This window comes from Engraulis encrasicolus, chromosome 7 (assembly GCF_034702125.1).
Source record: "Engraulis encrasicolus isolate BLACKSEA-1 chromosome 7, IST_EnEncr_1.0, whole genome shotgun sequence".
Taxonomy (NCBI): Eukaryota; Metazoa; Chordata; class Actinopteri; order Clupeiformes; family Engraulidae; genus Engraulis; species Engraulis encrasicolus.
In genome coordinates this window covers 39,631,664-39,650,363 of record NC_085863.1, presented here as the reverse complement: position 1 = coordinate 39,650,363, position 18,700 = coordinate 39,631,664, and the positions used below count along the sequence as shown (strand labels likewise).

Sequence of the window (18,700 nt, the reverse complement as noted above, 5' to 3'; positions counted from 1 at the left end):
AATGGCAGCGTTGTACACAACTAAAATGAGATGCCCTGTTGGGTCTCTCAGTACTCCTCCATGACACTACCAAACGCATTAGTATCAAATATTGTACATGAATATGACAGTATGGCCACCAGATAGACCATCACGGTGTTTTCAATGCTGATGCCGAAACTTCCACATGTTCAGTTTTGGAACCTGCCCTTTTACCTTGCTGACTGGCTTCTTCCGGTTGGAGACGTGGCTTAGAGGCGCTGCCATATTGAGCTGCGGATAAGCAGTCGAGGGAGAACTGCAGATATTTTCCTCCAGTTTCCAGAGAAGTTGGTTATAATTTAAAAGTGACCGAGGGCATTGGACATTGTATATCGCAAGTGAAAACACTGACGGAAAATGGTGAGTGGTTAATTGGTCATTGATGTGTTACATGTCACTGAAATATGTTCCGGTTTTTCAGCTGGTACGCAAAGCGAAGTAGCTAGCTAGCCACCTGCTATCGCTTGATTGTAAGCTATTTTGCATCTTGTTCTACATTTCTCTGCACATCTGTGACTAGACAGTGATATATCAGGGACTCTAGTTTGCAAGCAGATCAATGTCTTTCCTACGTTTGTTATGTATTTTCAGTTGTTAGTCGGAGCATTGCGAGCTTCGTATGTTCAGCTAATGTCAGCTGTCCATTCACTGCTGATAGTTTATGTCACGTCTGCTAGCAAGCCGCAGTGGTAGGCCTCGGCTACAAAGCTTATTGATTTTGATCATTTAAACTACATTGCTAGCGCTATTTCGCAAGAACTGGGCATTATTGTCATACAGGGGTTTTTAAGTATTCTCGTCAGTATGCATTGACAAATTATGTCATGAATAATGATGATGACACTGAACAGGATACCTAGCATTGCCTTTTAGCCAGGCTACAAAGCTAACTCTAGCCATCAAAGTTGGACATTTTTCCTTATCACACACACATGGAATATTTCAAGCATTTATTACTGTTCATCATGTTGCTGTATGTGACTTAATGTGTTCACTCCTTATCAATTTGAATGCACGATATGCATTGCGAGTAGGTTATGGATTGAAGAAACAACCTAACCTTGCATTGGATGTGTCAGTGACACTGTGACTTAAGCATACTGACTTTTAAAGATTGCTCTATTAGTTCTGGCCTTTAAAACAAAATAGGACACGGTTGTTGCCCTGAATGATGCACTGTTGTTTCCTAAACAAGGAAGGGGGCGTCCTCTGTCTCCATGGTATATCATATCATGATCACGAGCCCAATTTTTAATTGTTTCAAGAGACTAGGGGAGCTGTGTTTGCAATATTTTTTGGAAGTGTCGGACAAACTACTGGCCCTAGTAGTACTGCTTGATAAAATAAGAATATCACTGTTTCACATGCATAATGCCCTCGAAAATGATTGGAAAGAGCTACCTTGTCTGCAAAATGAACAAGGGACTCCGAGCCCTGCACTGATGCTAAATGAAAAGACACCTTGCACCTCCCAGCCTTTGAAGGCCTCCACCTAAAAAAGTACATCATACACTAGCATGAGGGAACAGTGAAACGTTAGGTTGTTTGGGACCAGCTTAACAGTTAAACAAAACGGCACAATTTGTGTTTAGAATAGAAGTGTAAGCATTTCTGCATGATACAGAATTGTGTCATTATATAAGAAGCAGTGACAAGTTGGTTAAACTGAAGCAGAGCACAACCATTCTGTTTTGTGGAAACTCATTGTAGGCCTATTGGCTGAATAATTAGTTACTTAGTGATTTACTGTAATTAAGGGTCGGTTTACCTGTCGAGTAAAACATTTCCACTGAGTGAACGACAGTGTCAAATTGCAAATGGCATTGGCACATACTGCTGTAATCTCGTGCAGTTGAGTGGTCAGATAGCGACACTTGCCTTGGAGTGATGAAATGGGCCTTGGAGATAGTTGAAGATGTCGTGGGGCATTGTTGTGCACACATTATTTTTGTCTAGTCCGATGCTGAGATGTCATGAACTGTCAATATGGAGAGTGGATACATCGATGAGATTCCCATCAATGAGGTTCTCAAACACTTCAGTTGGTAGTAGATTTTAGTTGACCATGTGTCCCGCAGAACATGCTTTATTCAAGTCGGTGGGGGCTTAGTTGGCATCAGAGGTAAGACCATTGGGCGTCATGATTAGAAAGACAATGTGCTATTTTTTGTATTAAATTTGATATTGAATATTTGGAATTTGAATTGATGTGTGGTAATTTGCCACGGTTGAAGAAATAGTCTCATTTTGATGGCAATGGTAAAATTAACTGCTGGGTAAGTAACTCACTCCCTTCATGCTCACACGGAAAAGATATTGAAAATATTATGGTCCAAAATCGATACATATGTCAGAAATATCACAAGCAGCTTCCAGGATCAAGAATACAAGGAGTAGCAAACCCCAAACCCTACAGTGAACTCTTTTATTTTTTATTTTTTAAATAAAACGCTTTACATGCCCTTTAAACACAATCTTAAAAATCTGAATTCTAAGATGACATGCGGGCAACTGGAATTGGGTTCATTTTGTTAGATATTTCCATTCCAAAATCAAAATGCTGATTTTGCTGATATTTGCCCAAATAGCAGTGCTCTTGGTAGCTCATGGCGCCCATTATGTAAAAGGACAGAGTGTTCAGTCACATTCAAGGATGTTAAATGTTCTGATTGGCTATCTTAGCACTCGCTTTAATGCTTCTTGTATTATCGCAACAGATTTTCTTTCTGGTCGCCGAATATCTGCCACAACAGCCTTGTTGTGGTCTTTTTCACAGAGATAACATGATTTCAAACACTAGCTGCTCCTTGTAATTGAACAGTGTAGTGATGCTGAACGGGTATTTCCTCTGTCTTTCTTTCTTTCTTTCTTTCTTTCTTTCTTTCTTTCTTTCTTTCTTTCTTTCTTTCTTTCTTTCTTTCTTTCTTTCCATCTGCTCAGGTGCTGTTGGCTGCGGCGGTGTGCACCAAGGCCGGCAAGGCCATCGTGTCGCGTCAGTTTGTGGAGATGACACGGACGCGCGTGGAGGGCCTTCTGGCGGCCTTCCCCAAGCTGATGAACACGGGCAAGCAGCACACCTTCGTGGAGACGGAGAGCGTGCGCTACGTCTACCAGCCGCTGGAGAAGCTCTACATGGTCCTCATCACCACCAAGAACAGCAACATCCTGGAGGACCTGGAGACCTTGAGGCTCTTCTCACGCGTGGTAAGACTTCAATATGGGTCATTTCACGTGAAATCAGACACTTTGGGACCCGACCGACCCGGATTTCGATCATACAGTAGCAAGGTAGCACCCCAGAACTGCATTGGTTTGAATCTGACACTAATATTAAGGGAGAAACAGACTAGGAAAGTATTCCAAGGCGATTGTGTAATATGTAGAGCCAGAAAAGAGCTTTCAAACAACACCACAGGCATCTTTTTGTGACTAACACTGACTGATATATTCAAGGCTGAATGTATAGTGTCCTACCCTCACATGTGAACCTTTCCTAGTCTGTTTCTCCCTTAATATTAGTGTCAGATTCAAACCAATGCAGTTCTGGGGTGCTACCTTGCTACTGAAAAGGCACACCAAGTATGATTGAAATCCGGGTCGGTCGGGTCCCAAAGTGTCTGATTTCACGTGAAATGACCCATATCTAACTTCCTGTGCTTTAGAAAATGGAAAAACCTTTGAATTGTGCAATTGCAAGATATTGAATATGACTTCCATCCTCAATGACATCTTGTCTCGCATAACAAGGCCACATGCAAATGTATGGGAGGCTGGATATTGAAAGGGACCCTTACTTATGCTGTCCTATATATCTGATTAATTTCCTGCAGGATCAATCAAGTATTTCTACTGTACAAAACTGTAGAGGGCTCAGGTTGATTTGGACACACATGCCATAATGCCATTTCAGAATGCTGAGGAGCAAATTTATTCACAATCTGATATGATCATGTAACTTCAGAACAACTTATTGTGTGCGGTAAGGCTTACTTATGCCACTGAACACTTTCCTTTCCTTCTGGATCATTTGAAGTATTTGTACTCTACTCTTCTCTACTCGACTGGACAGTGATCTTGGGTTGATTTGGATGATGGATGCCATCCTACCATTTCAGAAAAGCCAGAAACGGATTTGGTTGATGTGAAGTTTTGTTATGAGAGTATCCTTATATTGGAAGCTTATTTTAAAACCAAATTTAGTTGAACTGATTGTGTTCAATCAGCATAAAAAGGGAACATGGTGACGTGGAGTGAGTACAGTGTGTAAAATCAGGGCTGTCTGTTGTACAATCTTATATGTGTTGAATCAGACAGGGACATAAGCAAACCCTCTGGTTTGATTAAAACAATATTCAGCAAACATGGGCTTAATGAGACGCAAGATGTTTTTGTAGGGCTTCATGCCATTTTCTAGACATGTTTGACATTGATAAATGAAAATGGAACAAACAAAATAAATACACAATTGTTACATGTAACCTGCAAACATATAGAAAAAAATCTGATGGATATTAATAGCATTTTGCTGCCTGGGAAATTTGCTTTTGTGTGGCCACCTAATCTTCATGCTTTGTGATGCCCTGATGGAAAAAAAACAGTTGAGGCCCCATTCTTTGCAGCAAACTTGTTTTCACACCGCATGAGCCACACCACCACAGGCGCTGCAGGAAATTGACATTTAGGCTACCCTACCGTCCATCCACATCTCAGTCTAATTAAGCACAGGGGAATGGTAATTGTGGACAGTGAAGGCATTTTTGCTATTGGATCCAATCTGATGACATTAGCCTGTATGCTGAAATAAAGTGTTATAACTAAATCAATGATTAGATCCCTATACTGTGCATTGAGAGTCTTTACACAATTCCACACCCTCTTTGAAAGGCATGCAAATCTAATCAAAAGTGAGAATCTAATCTACTTAATCCACGTTCTAAGACATGCCATACCATGTGTGAAATGGTATGATACGAAATGTGTGGTACAAATTGAAAACCTTTTTTTCATCCAGCATGGGGCTTTCATCTTAAAGTAGACTATCATATCATGGGAGAAACCTAAAGGCAGACATTTTACTTGCTCAATTTTCAGAAGAGAATAAACTTTCCTTGCCTTTGAATAATTCCTTGCTCATCCATGTCTGCCTCCTTTCTGTCTCCTCTTCTCTTCTCTACCTGTAGATCCCAGAGTACTGCCGCGTGCTGGAGGAGAGTGAGATCTCCGAGCACTGCTTCGACCTCATCTTTGCCTTTGACGAGATCGTGGCCCTGGGCTACCGTGAGAACGTCAACCTGGCCCAGATCCGCACCTTCACAGAGATGGACTCTCATGAGGAGAAGGTCTTCCGTGCTGTCAGAGAGGTGAGATGTTGTTCAGTGGGGGTGGTAGCTTACTCAACATAAGATGTTAATTGTAGAACTTTACTATATGAAAGATGCACGCTACAACAAAAAAGTCCAGGGTCTTCTGCAGTGTTTGAGTGGTGAGGTCTTCAGAGGGGTTGGACTGTTACCAGACATTGCATGCAAAGTGGAGCACTTGTGAGTTTTACTGATTCTAGTACGTATATGAACGATGTCCGAGAGGTTAGATGCTCCGAGAAGGTTCTTGCCTTAGAAGAGCTTCTAACCAGAGATCTTTGGACTTTAATTTCTGGAAATGCTCTCCACAACAAACAAGCCAATGGCATTGATTGCATTTGAAGGATGCACAAGAACTTGTTAAGTCACCAAGGTGAATGCAGTTTTTCGATTCTTCAGTCAATAGGTAGTTTACATAATCACTCTGGTAAACGGCGTTGTCCGTTGTAAGATTCTGTTGTAGTGATTAATGAAATACGATTTGCAGAGAAGAAATACCTTCAGGTCAGCGAATCTGCCATTGTACCAACTTTGCTCAGTGTTGTCTTTGCATATAGGTTTCTTTGAAATGGGTAGTGTGGTTTTGGTTTCTAGAATGAGAAAACACTTGTGAGATGCCTCAAGGTCTATGGTGTTGCATTCATCAATAAATGAACTCCTTTGCCAGCAGTGTGCAAATAATTTCCTCCTTTTCTCCTGAAGTATTTATTTATTTGACGCCTGCTAAATTTTTTCTCTTGGTATGTGTGCGACCTCAACTACGTTTTTTAGAATTGGCCTTAAGAGCCCACCGTTTGCTCACTTGAAGGACAGAAAAAAGAAACTGTTCCCGCCCTCTGTTACCTGCAGCTCCTCTTCCGCTAGGGTGAAACAGGAGATGGGTGTTGGCTGGACGATTGTTTTACATGTCTCTTCTTTTTCCTTTGGTGTGAAAGAAAACATTTGACACAGAACAGAATCAGTTGCCAATAAAAAAGCCTCCCGTGTTTGAACAGCAGTCATTTCATACTGCATTACATTTAGCAGACGCTTTTCTCTAAAACAGTACATGCATACCAAAATGCAAAGTGTAGGGGGATATGGACTACATCAGTATGCAAGTAGTACAAAAGAATACAAAGTACACCAATGCATGCAGATTATGGGGGACTTGAAAGGTATGCTTGATCAAGTTAGTGCACAGGGTTATAAAAGGTTATGGATGAGTAGGGTTACTCTTTATCTGCCAGGAATCTCTCTCAGAATGTCCTTGCAAGCTTCGCGAAGGTTGCAGGACATGCAAGGACGAATACATATCACTTAGTTGTATGACTGTCACCTTTACTGCCGTGTGGTACACCACACTGTCAATTCGGTACACATCAGCTGTATTGCCTGCAGCTCTTGCTGACATCAGGTTATAGCGCACTACTTGAGCACCATCTCCATGCAGGCTCAAAACACTAAAATAATGGGTGCACTGATTGTTGAATGACTTGTCCTATCCATTATGGATCTGTAGAACTGTATTGCAGATTGACTGCCATATTGATGCATAGCATGCCACAAGTCGTGTAAACAATAGGGCTGCATCAACCAGACCCGGTTTAACACATGGCCCTGAAGAAATGCATGCTGGAATTATGCTAAACATAAGCACATGGAAGTGTGTCTGGTCAGCATTTATTGTATGAACGGTGATCCTATGCTTACTTATGTGTTCTCTCCCTCTTTCCCTCTCTCTCTCTCCCTCCTTCCCTTCCTCTCTCTCTTCCTCCCTTCCTCTCCCAGACTCAAGAGCGTGAGGCCAAGGCAGAGATGCGCAGGAAGGCCAAGGAGTTGCAGCAGGCTCGGCGGGACGCGGAACGTGCCGGAAAGAAGATGTCGGGCTTTGGAGGCATCGGCAGCTCCAGCATGAGCAGCGGAAACTCTGCCTCCGTCATTCAGGATACGCTCATAGAACCAGAGAAGCCCAAACCTGCACCAGCACCTGTCAGGTAATAACACATTACATTACATTACAACACATTACAATAACATATTACATTACATTACATTACATTACACTTCACTACATGACGCTTACCTGTCACCTCATTGAGCCTGTGAAGCCCAAATCTGCCCCCACAGCTGTCAGGTAATAAACACATTACATTGCATTGCACTACCTGCCACCATCAGGTAATACACATTACATTACATTACACCAGGGATTCTTAACCATAGGGCCGCGGCCCAAAGCTGGGCCGTGCTCAGAAACCTGAGGGCCGTGAAAAAGTTTCAACCTCGCGCTTGTAGGCCGCGAGGGGCCGTGCAACTGCGTACATTATCAAATAAAGATGCATTCACTCTAGCGCAGTTCTTTTGCTTAAATTAAATGATCACGCTATGCACCACTGTTTTTAATAGTGGAAGACGTCGTCAAAGATGGCAATACACGTAGTAGTACACGTATGGAGGATAAGAAATGACGAAGCGGTGTGATGTGTAAATTGTCAACGTCTTCTCTCATAACGTCTAGTTACAAGATAAGCGATTCCAACGTTACTCAAAATAATTCTGTTTACAGACAAAGCAAAACCGTTAGCCATGTGTCCCCCAAAATACATTTATTTAAAGAATGTTGCATGATATTAGGCTACAAAGCTTTCCATTTTTGACACCCTGCCATAAAGGTTGAGGAATTGCGTCGCATCTGCACATCATTAAGTAAACGCGTCTTGAATCAATGGTCAACAGATTCATCACAAATGGCAAACAGAGCTGTCACAAATGTCAGAGAAGCATTCAAATGTATGAATGGCTGTAGCTTGATGCATTGTGAGTGGATTGGGTTTATCATTGAATATACAAGAGTGAGCACAATGAATACAGTTTTTCCATTACAAAATGCATTAATAGGCCTATAGCTTCTTTGATGGCCTGCTATTTTTTAACAGGATTAAATTATTTTAATAATAATAATAACATTAATATAATATAATATAATTAATATTGTATAATATAATATAATATAATAGGCTATAATACAATATAATATAATATAATAATATAATATAATATACGCCTAATTATTTGTATACCGTATGCAATATGTGTGGGCATGGGCAATATTAGATTGGCCCCGGGCCACTCTGCACTGAAAAAAATGGGCCTCAACGTCAAAAAGGTTAAGAATCCTTGCACTACATTACATCCAGGACACCCTCATCGAGCCCGAGAATCCCAAACCTACCCCTCCACCAGTCAGGTAATAAACATATTACATTGCATTACATTTAATAACATTTCACACTACATTACATTGCCCTTAGCTGGCCCCCTCAGAATTTTGGAGGTAGTGATGTGGGGACTTCCGTTGAATAAACATGCATGACCCTGATGCGTTTTTCTATTAGCAAAATGTCTCAGTACATTGGTATTGGCACTGCCATTTTTTTGGTCAGACTGTCCTGGTTATGGGTATTTTGCGGCTTGCTCTGATGTGAGCTGACATGCAATTGTTATTCTGCAGAGCAACCTTCATGCATTCATTTATGACTGAAGCAGCAAATTCATGTCTGCTTTGCCCTTCAGTAAGTTGTAGGTTTTGAGTCAGGTAAAGTGTGCCTCTAAAAGTTGAAAGGATAGGCAAAAGTTTTCATTTAGAATTTTATATAACATGACATTCATAGTGCTATTGATACAAATTGTCCTGACATGTCTGTCTTGGTGGGTGTGTTTCTGCAGGCCCAGCGGTCCCAGCAAGGCCCTGAAGTTGAGTGGCAAAGGGAAGGAGGTGGACGACTTTGTGGACAAACTCAAATCAGAAGGCGAGAACATCATCCTGCCCAGCACAGGGAAGAGGCCCTCAGAGGTGTCCAAAGCACTGCCTGCTCCCGTCAGCACAGAGAGGTATGTATCGGTATATGTCTAGGAAGATGCTTGTTTAATTCAGGCCATGATGTCTGAAGAGATTAGCCGTTGGTGAACTCTTTGGGAAAGCTATGGGGAATTCACATCCACAAGACAACAGGATAGAGGCCCTCAGAGGTGTCCAAAGCACTGCCTGCTCCCGTCAGCATAGAGAGTTGTTATGTAGATATGTTTGTGATGGATTCTCATTTCTTCCAGTCCAGGTTTTCTTTTCATTATCCAAACTTCTGTCCTCCCTTTTTGCTCATGGCCTCTTGACGATGTCGCAAGGCAGACAGAAGTCAATATCTAACAAAAGTCAAAGGTCACCTCATTTGCAATTGGAATGTTGATTGGGGGAAAGTTCCCCAAAAATTGTTGTGTCTTGGCTGACAGCGGGGAAACTTCTCCACGGAGGAGGGGGGGCGTCAGCAAAGCGCAATGCCACAAGCACAGGGCGAGAACGGGAGTTAGAATGATGGGAAGAACCCCAGGTAATGATATTAACAAAGTTCTTTGAACTTCCAAATAGTTCTTGAGTGCTCTGGGAAAGCTATGGGGAATTGTCATCCACAACAGGATAGAGGCCCTCTGAGGTGTCCAACACACTGCCTGTTCCTGTCAAGTCAAAGAGGTCATAGAGCTATGGAGAAATATCTGTTAAGATATTCATCCAGGTCATGCTATCCGAAAGCTTCATTGTTGGCAACGAGATAGCGGAAGATGCCCCTGGGAGAGAGAAGTGAAAAGTTCTCAAGCTCAAATAAGTCCTGCTGCTTACAGCTGAAGTCAAAGCTGTTGTCCAGTTGCTTACAGCTAAGGTATGGTGAGTTTTCTGCCACACGACAGCAGGGTTTCTGAATGAGGAAGTGTTGCCGGAAAGGAAACGGACATAAAATGTAAAGGAGGGGAAAGGTTGTTTTTTTTTTCTTTTGACATGGGTGTCATCAATTTTCTATTGTGTTCTGCCGTGTTGTTTCCTTTGTAGTCCCAGTTTTTCAAGTTTGACTAATGGTTTCACAAGTGTAGTGACGCCTGATTCTTCCCTTTAACACCTTCCGTGTAATATCTGATGATTTTTGGAGCTAGAGGTGGTTCGTCAGCGAAACGTGAGGCCACAGGCCGAGGACAGGAGCCTGCATACTGGAAAGAACACTTTGTGTCACTCATGGAAATGTAGTTGTATAGTCCTACAGCACCTCAGTGTGGCCAAGAATTGAATTGCATCTTCATATGTCACTTGCTGACAGCAACATTTCTTTATAGCAAAAAAATGGTGGGACCAGCTTCCAATACAAATCTAGAAGGTAGTTTGAAATAATTACAGATGGTGTTAACCATCATCTACGAATATATCACTCAAGCATCTTCGCCGAGAAACCTCCCTGTTACAGTCCTCACTGATCTAATTGGTGTCTCCCGTTGATCTGTTCCAGTGTGCATTTGCGAGTGGAGGAGAAGATCACCCTGACGTGTGGTCGTGACGGTGGCCTTCAGAACATGGAGATCCTTGGCATGGTGACGCTCAGGGTGGCCGACGACAAGAACGGACGCATCAGGATAGCCCTGAGCAACAACGACAAGAAAGGAGTACAGCTGCAGGTCAGTCACACACACACACACACACACACACACACACACACACACACACACTCACACACCTGCACACACACACTCACTCACCTACACATCAGGATAACCCTTAGCAACAACGACAAGAAAGGAGTACAGCTGCAGGTCAGTTACTTGCTACAGTGCAATTTCAACCCAGGCACTTATAATTGTAGGGCTCATTCTTTGCAGAAAGAAATCGCAAAACATGTGCACACACACACACACACACACACACACACACACACACCTGCACATCAGGATAGCCCTGAGCAACAACGACAAGAAAGGAGTACAGCTGCAGGTCAGTCACACACACACACACACACACACACACACACACACACACACACACACACACACACACACACACACACACACACACACACACTAGCCCCGTATCAGGATAGCCTTGAGCCAGTCCTGTCATAGGCACAAAGACACAGAGGCAGACGGACTGAATACTATTGTGTTTATTGTCTGTCCTCAACTGAAGGGCTTGGCTTTTACAGGCAGTCTGATAAAAAAAATGTAGGCATAGAAAATGTAGAGGAGATTTATTTAGTGCCACCTGATCACCTGCTTTTAACAGCACTGCATGTGGCATCATCATTGCCGTGGGCAACAACAAGAAGAGACTTTTCCAGCTGCATGTAGTCTAGTGTTCACAGGCACAGAGACATGAGGAAGAGACAATGGGCTTTATAGAACATATTGTATATTCTGTTCTTGTCAAACATGTTTCCTATTGTCTCATTGTCCTCAGCATAGGAGGTTGGCTAGTACAGACAAAAAAAAACACGAAGTAAAGGCAAGCAGGCGCGTTTACACACACACACACACACACACACACACACACACACACACGTCACCTAATTACTTACTCTTACCACCACCTCTCTCTCTCTCTCTCTCTCTCTCTCTCTCTCTCTCTCTCTCTCTCTCTCTCTCTCTCTCTCTCTCTCTCTCTCTCCTCTCTCTCTCTCTCTCCTCTCTCTCTCTCTCTCTCTCTCTCTCTCTCTCTCTCTCTCTCTCTCTCTCTCTCTCTCTCCAGACTCATCCCAACGTGGATAAGAAGCTCTTCACATCAGAGGCCATCATTGGCCTGAAGAACCCAGACAAATCCTTCCCCCTCAACAGCGACGTCGGCGTGCTAAAATGGAGGCTGCAGACCACAGACGAGTCCCTCATACCACTAACAAGTATGTAAAGAGAAGCACATGTCCCAGAGAGGTCCCTGCTCTTCTGTTGTTGTTCGTGCCCAAGCACCATCTGTTATTAATAAACCATTTTCTTTAGCTGTTTTCATTTTTTGTGGTTTTGTGCCTGTGTGGCTTTTTGGTGTTAAAGTTTGAGCAGACATGTTTTTGGAATGGTTACGAATTAAGCAACACTTGCTAAGAAAGTACTCCTATCTTGGGGGAAAATAAGACGCTTGGTGTCAGATGTTATTTGTGGGTCCATATTGAAATTTGATTTTATGTTACATTCATCTGCTAACTTTAAATACATTGTATACAGTGCCCTAAATAAACTTTTTTCACTACCAGCCAAAATATGGCTAGTAGATGTTAATCTTACGAGCCAAATACATAGTCACTAATGGGTCGAAGTGGCTAGTAAGTTGGTCTTATCTACCAGCCAAACTGAAATTACAACAGCATTGGGCCTGTTGGCTGGTGTTAATTTGGAGCCCTAATTGTATATAAAAATGTGCTGAAGTATTCCTGTTGTGTCTGCAGTAAACTGCTGGCCTTCAGAAAGTGGCACTGGCTGTGACGTCAACATTGAGTACGAACTACAGGAAGAGGCCCTGGAGCTCAACGACGTAGTCATCACCATCCCCGTACCGTAAGTATAGACACAAGTCACTCATGTCCACACCAAGACGATCTCAGATAGCTCTGCTCTGCAAAGCTAAAAGTTAGAAACGACTTATTTTGCAGAATTGGCAGATTGATTTCCGAACACTGCGACAGTTTTCATATTCACCTAGTTGCTGCATTTTTACTCTGCCCCCGGTGTATGTACATTTTCTTAAAATGCAGTGAGATGTATTATCCCTCTTGTATGTTGTCAAGAAGATGCATTTGAGTAATGTTGTTGACTTTGGCTCGGTAGGTCTGGAGTGGGTGCACCAGTGATCGGAGATCTGGATGGGGAGTATCGCCACGACAGCAGACGGAACGTTCTGGAGTGGTGTCTGCCGGTGGTGGACGTGAAGAACAAGTCGGGCAGCCTGGAGTTCAGCGTAGCGGGCCAGCCCAACGACTTCTTTCCTGTCTCCGTTTCATTTGTTTCTAAGAGCAACTATTGTGACATACAGGTAAGGGGTTATCTCGGTGTCTGGTGTATTGTTTTTCAGGAACATTTATTTATTGTTTACCCATGGTTTGTTGAAATTCAGTGAATTAAAATGACCTTATCACTCGACTCTACTCTAATCTACTGTAGTTGCACTCAATCTCTGCCAATCCCTACTAATAGCCTATTAATTTATATAATCACCAGCAACACTACTAATAACAGATTTCGTAATCTCATTAGCTATATGGTGTGTACGACCACGGAGGTAAAGTTTGTCCCTCATAATGTCCTTTGTTTCTTTCGGTGAGAAGGAATTAATAGATTACTGCCTTCATTTAAGGATTGTTTGTCAGAACTGACAGGAGACTGATATGACATTTGAAACAGACTGAGAGCATTCAGATCTACAAGATTTTTTCTTGTTTTATTTTTTAGCTTCTGCAAAAAAATCAGAATAAATACACAGTATAATGTCGGGGGAAAGAATTTGTGGCTTAAATAGATTTTTTTTCTATTTTGTCTTGTAAGGTCCTGAAGGTGGCTCAAGTGGACGGAGACAGCCCTGTGAGGTTCTCCACAGAGACCTCCTTCGTCGTCGACAAATATGAAATACTGTAAAAGGAAACATCTGTGTCATCATGGAAAAAAATAACACCAACATCGTCGGAGAACAAGAAAATAAATAAGATGCAAGATCATTGGATATGGAAATGTATAGAAAAAAACACATACAACGGAGAACAGCAAATCGGAAAAGGTTTCTTGTTTTCGACTGACCTGTTCCTCCGAGAGCAGTCTATTGACAGGACATCCTTTTCAAGACATACACACACACACACACATGCACACACACACGTATACAAACACAAACAAATGAAGCCCTTTTGACCTTGGTTTGCGATAATTGCTGTATTTGTACCTTTCTAAGAGAGTGGCGACATGTTCTCCAAAGGGATCTATATAAGTGTATGATAAAGAGACTGGCGAGGCTGTGCAAGACAGAGGGAACGGAGGAGGATGGAGCACTGGAGAGTTTTACTGGGGAGTATGGAGAGCTAAGAGGAGTGGAGGGGTGAGGTGGGGGTTTGGGAGGGAGGGAGGGGGTCACTCACCGTAAGCCTGTTAGAAGCTTCTCAAAACCAGATCTCAACTACAGACTTTAGCAGACAGGCAAGGGGAGTGTGAATGAGTGAGTGGGTGGATGGTGGGGAGGGATGGATTGATGGATGGGAGGGAAGGAATGGGTGCTGCATTGAACAGAGTATATGTTTTGTTTATTATTATTTTTTGCCTGTAACGTGTTCAGCTTTCTAGTATGTGCCCACATACATACACGCACAAGCTGGCCTTCAGATTTGAAGTGACGACACTGTCTCTTATTAAGAAAACACTAGATAACAGAGAAATCACAGGTACTCGGCCCCTGAAGTACTTAATTATCAAACCCCCACCCCCACCCCTACCCACCCACCCTGGAGGTATTCTTGACTGAAACTTTGAAGGACCATGCTGTGTCAGAGACGGAACTGAGCCTGACTTTCTCTTCATTTGTCTCGTCGTCTTCTCTCTCTCTCTCTCTCTGTGATGTTACTGCGTTTTGCTTTTCAATTCTGTAATCACAACACTTAAAAAAGAAGAGTGTGTTTCTCTTTCGTTCTTCAAACCTCAGTACTTGGCATTACTGTGTTTGTGTTGTCGTCAGAACTCGGGACTCAAAAAGATACAACTTGATTTTCAGTTTCACCTCTGGACACTTTACTATTTACTTCTAGTATACACAGAGGCATGTTGGAGATGTGCTAGTCATGCTTTATATCAAGAGTATCATTGTTTTGAACGCTTGACACAGTTCAACAGACAGATGTTGATGTTTTTTTTTCTTTTGGACAGTCCATTTTGCCAGTTTCTCTGACAAGACAACCTGGGAAACCATGCCGCTGAGACTAAGCCAGGCTGTTTGTTTTTGAATCACGTTGTCAGACTCAAGATGGGTAGTCTGAACCACATGTGACACCCATTTTCTGTTCTGTCCTGGCTTTTCCTGTCCGTTCCTGTCGCATCACATCACCTGCGGTCACACCGAACCGACAGCCCTCCCAGGCGTGCTTTTATCCTCTCTTGTCTTTGCGGGCTGCTGTGACCCCTTCCTCTTTCCTACTCCCTCCTACCTTGTCTCCATTGGCTGTCTGAATAAGCCCGCCCCCACCTCACCTATTCATGTTAAATGCCAGGCTTACTCATGTCTCTGGTTTAAGAATGACCAATGTTTTTTTTGTTTTTTGTTTGTTTTTTCTTTTCTTTTTTTGCCTTGATTCTCTAAATAGTGTGAAGAGGGAATAGGTATTCATGGTTGTTTTGTTTTTTGTCTGTTTCTATCATCAGAGTTTTGTCTCAATCACATTGTGGGGGTGGGAGATGGTAAAATTTAAAGAATTTTGTAACCCTGTAAAATAATGAACTGAGGCGTAATGACAAATGACATTCCAATGTAAACTTTAAAAAAAGAAAGCAAGATTAAAGTGTACAAGAGGCCCCAGTGAAATGATCACACCGTCTCCCTGTGTTTTGGATTCATGATCTGCCTGGTACTGTTGTTTATGATGAGTGTGTTGTTTGGTAAAATGCAAAGAAAATGGAATTGTGCATTTGAAATGTATAGAAAAAGTCAGTCTGTCCGCAGGAATTGGGTTTTTAATGCTGTATGTGGATGGTGGACCGCGAGAGAAAAGCAAACCTGTACTCCTTGGAAATGAAGATGAGTTTTTTTATTTTGTCTTAGGCTTTCCTAATCATATATAACGATGTATTCAGTAACACTTCAGAGTAAGGTTTATGTTAGCCAGTCATTCATGCCTATTATTTACTCTCTGTATGAGTGACTGATAACACATGTTAAGCAAAGTCAAGGGCCAAGGGCCTTCATTATGATCATATCAGTAGTGAAGGTCTTATCTGCAGTGAGCAAGAAATTTGTGAATGCCTAACAAATTATTAATTTTGCTTACAAGTCACTTATACAGGCAGGTATGTATTCGGTCTACTAGCTAACACGTGGATGTTAAAATGAAGTGTTCCCTAATAGTCTAAGAAAATAATTGTAATATTTTATTTCACACTATGTTCTGTAGAAGGGACCACACTTCCAGCTGCCCCCACTGCTCAGCCTGGCAACACCTCCGCTGCCCTTGCCTTGCCTATAATGGGCCAGATAAGGAGTGTTTGTGCCTCGCTCCTACAGGAAGGTGGGTGTTCAGGAGAGAAGTGGCAGGCTTCCTTTTTTCTAACAGTCAGGAAATTGTCACCCCCCTCCTTAAAAACAGTTTTCACTCCTTTTTTAAAAGAGAAGAATTCAAAGTATGTTCTGTACTTTGGCCGCGTGTTACTGAACACCTGGTCTAGATCTGTGGAAAGTTAACTAATTAGTATGGTTTTCCCTTTAAGTCCTGTGTACACTGCTGGCAAATAATAGGCCTGCTCGTAACTAAGGGGTGTGTGTTTTAATAATTTGGGCTTAATACATTTTCTAAAAATAATTATATTGTGTCTACTGTACTTCCCATATTGTCTTCTGAGGCAAAGATTTTGTCCCCTCACAGAACTCATGCCGGTTTAAATGTAAGCCCAAACTAAAATGTATGGCGCGCCAAGTCTGTTATTTGTCCTAGTCCTCCAGCTTTATTTGCAGACGTTTCTGTTTTATTTTCCGAGGCGGAGAGACTAGGCACGGAGGAGGTGGAGACCACGGCTTTTTTGGAAAATTATCGTGAATTATCTTGGAGCATATCTTTATGGGTTATGGAGGCATTCTGAACACTCTTTCATGTAGCCAAAACACACAGTGCCATGGGGGTAGTTAGCTGAGTTTTGGGGAGGGGGGATTTGCAGAGGTGGTGGTGTGTGTGTGTGTGTGTGTGTTGGGGGGGGGAGTGGCCTTATTTGGTTTGGGGAGGGTTTTTTAGTGTGGGTGTGGGTGTGCATTTCCTTTGGATTGTCCCCTTGCTGTGAATGAACAGATGCACACACAGTTCAGTTAGAGCAGAGCTCACCGGCAAGGAGAGCACATGGACACCAGAGAGTTTGCTGGGTAAACTTCTCCTGGGGAGCTTTTACTTTCAGCTTTGGAGTGAGAAAAAAAAAACAGGCGCAGAACTGGGACACATCATCAGACATGTGCTTCCCCCCCTATATGTTTCTTTTTTTGCCCTTCAGGAACTGCTGAGGTAACTTGGAGCTGAATGAGACTGAAAAATGAATGGAATTCTGTGTTTTTATTGGAGTTAAGCAGAGATAACGTGTGTGAGTGACTGCCCCAAACAAGCACTTTGACCGCTGTGGATCTACTACAACACAGTACCTCAGAATGGCTCAGAAGAGAGTCAGGTTCCAGGTAAGATGAAGTTACGGTCTGTTCATATCTTTAAAAAGTATTTTATGATTATTAATTACTTCTGTGATTGAAAAAAGTCAAGGCAGTGAGTGACACATTTGCCTTTAATTGCTATTTTAATTTACACCTTTTTTATATAGTGCAGCTTACCTCTAAAAGTCTAACCTTCACCAGAAGTGGGGAAATATTTGTACAGGCACAAGTCTGAGGGCTGTGTTAGTAGAAATATCCAGGCTGTCATAAAGAGTCCATTCACAGGTCAGTCTGAGCTCTCTCTCCCTCACTTGCGCACACACACACGCACACACTGACTCACAGGATGATGTGGAGGAGGCGATTGAGTCATTTTTAACTATAGGTGCCATGTATGACATCTACCCACATGTTTTGTCAGATTCTAGTGAGTTAAGAGTTAACCGACGTGGAGGGAATAGAACAACATGAAGTCTGTTGTGTCTAAGGCAGATGTAAAGATATTTTAAAGTTGACCAGTAGGGGTCTTCGTTGTTGCAATAATGGTCTGGTCTCCGGTCTCTGGTCTCTCCTTTTCTAAAGAGAATGAAGTAGGATATGGAAAGGGTTAGGCTATATGGCATTTATTACACAGATCTATAATGTTAATTTAAACTGAAATGTTGGCTGTGACAATGTAAATGGTGTACACACACGCACACGCACATGCACACACGCACACGCACACACGCACACGCACATGCACACACGCACACGCACATCTTACACTTCAATCATTCCATCATTTCCCTTAGCCTATAGCATCCCCACTGTGTGGTGCCAATTATCTTGTACTCCAAACCTGTAAGAGCCCTGCCAGGCCAGCAGACAATCATTTACCCTGGTGCTTGCATGCATGTACACTACCTCGCTTTCTTTCATGTTTTTAACGAGTGCTTTCCTTTCTTTTATCCCCCCCAACACACACACACACACACACACACAGTGCCTTAGCTGTAAGCTAGAAATTAAGAACGCCCCGGGTTAAATGCCTTCTCTTGGAGATGAAAGCAGGACTTCAGTCCTCCAGTGCTTGCCTAAGCCTTGCCTTGCCTGCCTACCTGCTTGCTTACAAGGCTCCTAACCTGTCCTTTCATTAGAGGGATGCCTATTGCCTACCACCTCTCAC

General features: G+C 42.6%; 2 protein-coding genes across 8 annotated transcripts in view; both read left to right on the top strand.

The window, feature by feature from the left end:
- Positions 1 to 228: 228 nt before the first annotated feature.
- arcn1a (archain 1a) lies at positions 229 to 14,065 on the top strand. Its single transcript, XM_063203513.1, has 10 exons — positions 229 to 381; positions 2,962 to 3,225; positions 5,202 to 5,381; positions 7,152 to 7,357; positions 9,090 to 9,254; positions 10,691 to 10,856; positions 11,920 to 12,067; positions 12,608 to 12,716; positions 12,987 to 13,191; positions 13,701 to 14,065. Exons 1-10 carry the CDS (start codon positions 379 to 381, stop codon positions 13,788 to 13,790), a joined length of 1,536 nt encoding a protein of 511 aa, XP_063059583.1. The 5' UTR covers positions 229 to 378; the 3' UTR covers positions 13,791 to 14,065.
- Positions 14,066 to 17,192: 3,127 nt separating this feature from the next.
- The window catches only part of phldb1a (pleckstrin homology-like domain, family B, member 1a), a 74,982-nt gene continuing 73,474 nt past the window's right edge, over positions 17,193 to 18,700 (top strand). For 3 of the 7 annotated variants that reach the window (XM_063203504.1, XM_063203508.1, XM_063203509.1), the window contains exon 1: positions 17,194 to 17,559. In XM_063203504.1, coding sequence (XP_063059574.1) covers positions 17,533 to 17,559 — 27 coding nt within the window. In that variant the 5' untranslated portion in view covers positions 17,194 to 17,532. Of the gene's footprint in view, positions 17,560 to 18,700 lie in introns of all 7 variants that reach the window. The other 4 variants (XM_063203512.1, XM_063203511.1, XM_063203503.1 and 1 more) reach the window with 3 other exon arrangements.

Excerpts from the sequence above, each read along its gene's own strand:
- arcn1a (XM_063203513.1), top strand. Across the intron at positions 3,226-5,201 it reads TGAGGCTCTTCTCACGCGTG|ATCCCAGAGTACTGCCGCGT; the intron begins GTAAGACTTCAA and ends CTCTACCTGTAG. Across the intron at positions 10,857-11,919 it reads AGAAAGGAGTACAGCTGCAG|ACTCATCCCAACGTGGATAA; the intron begins GTCAGTCACACA and ends CTCTCTCTCCAG.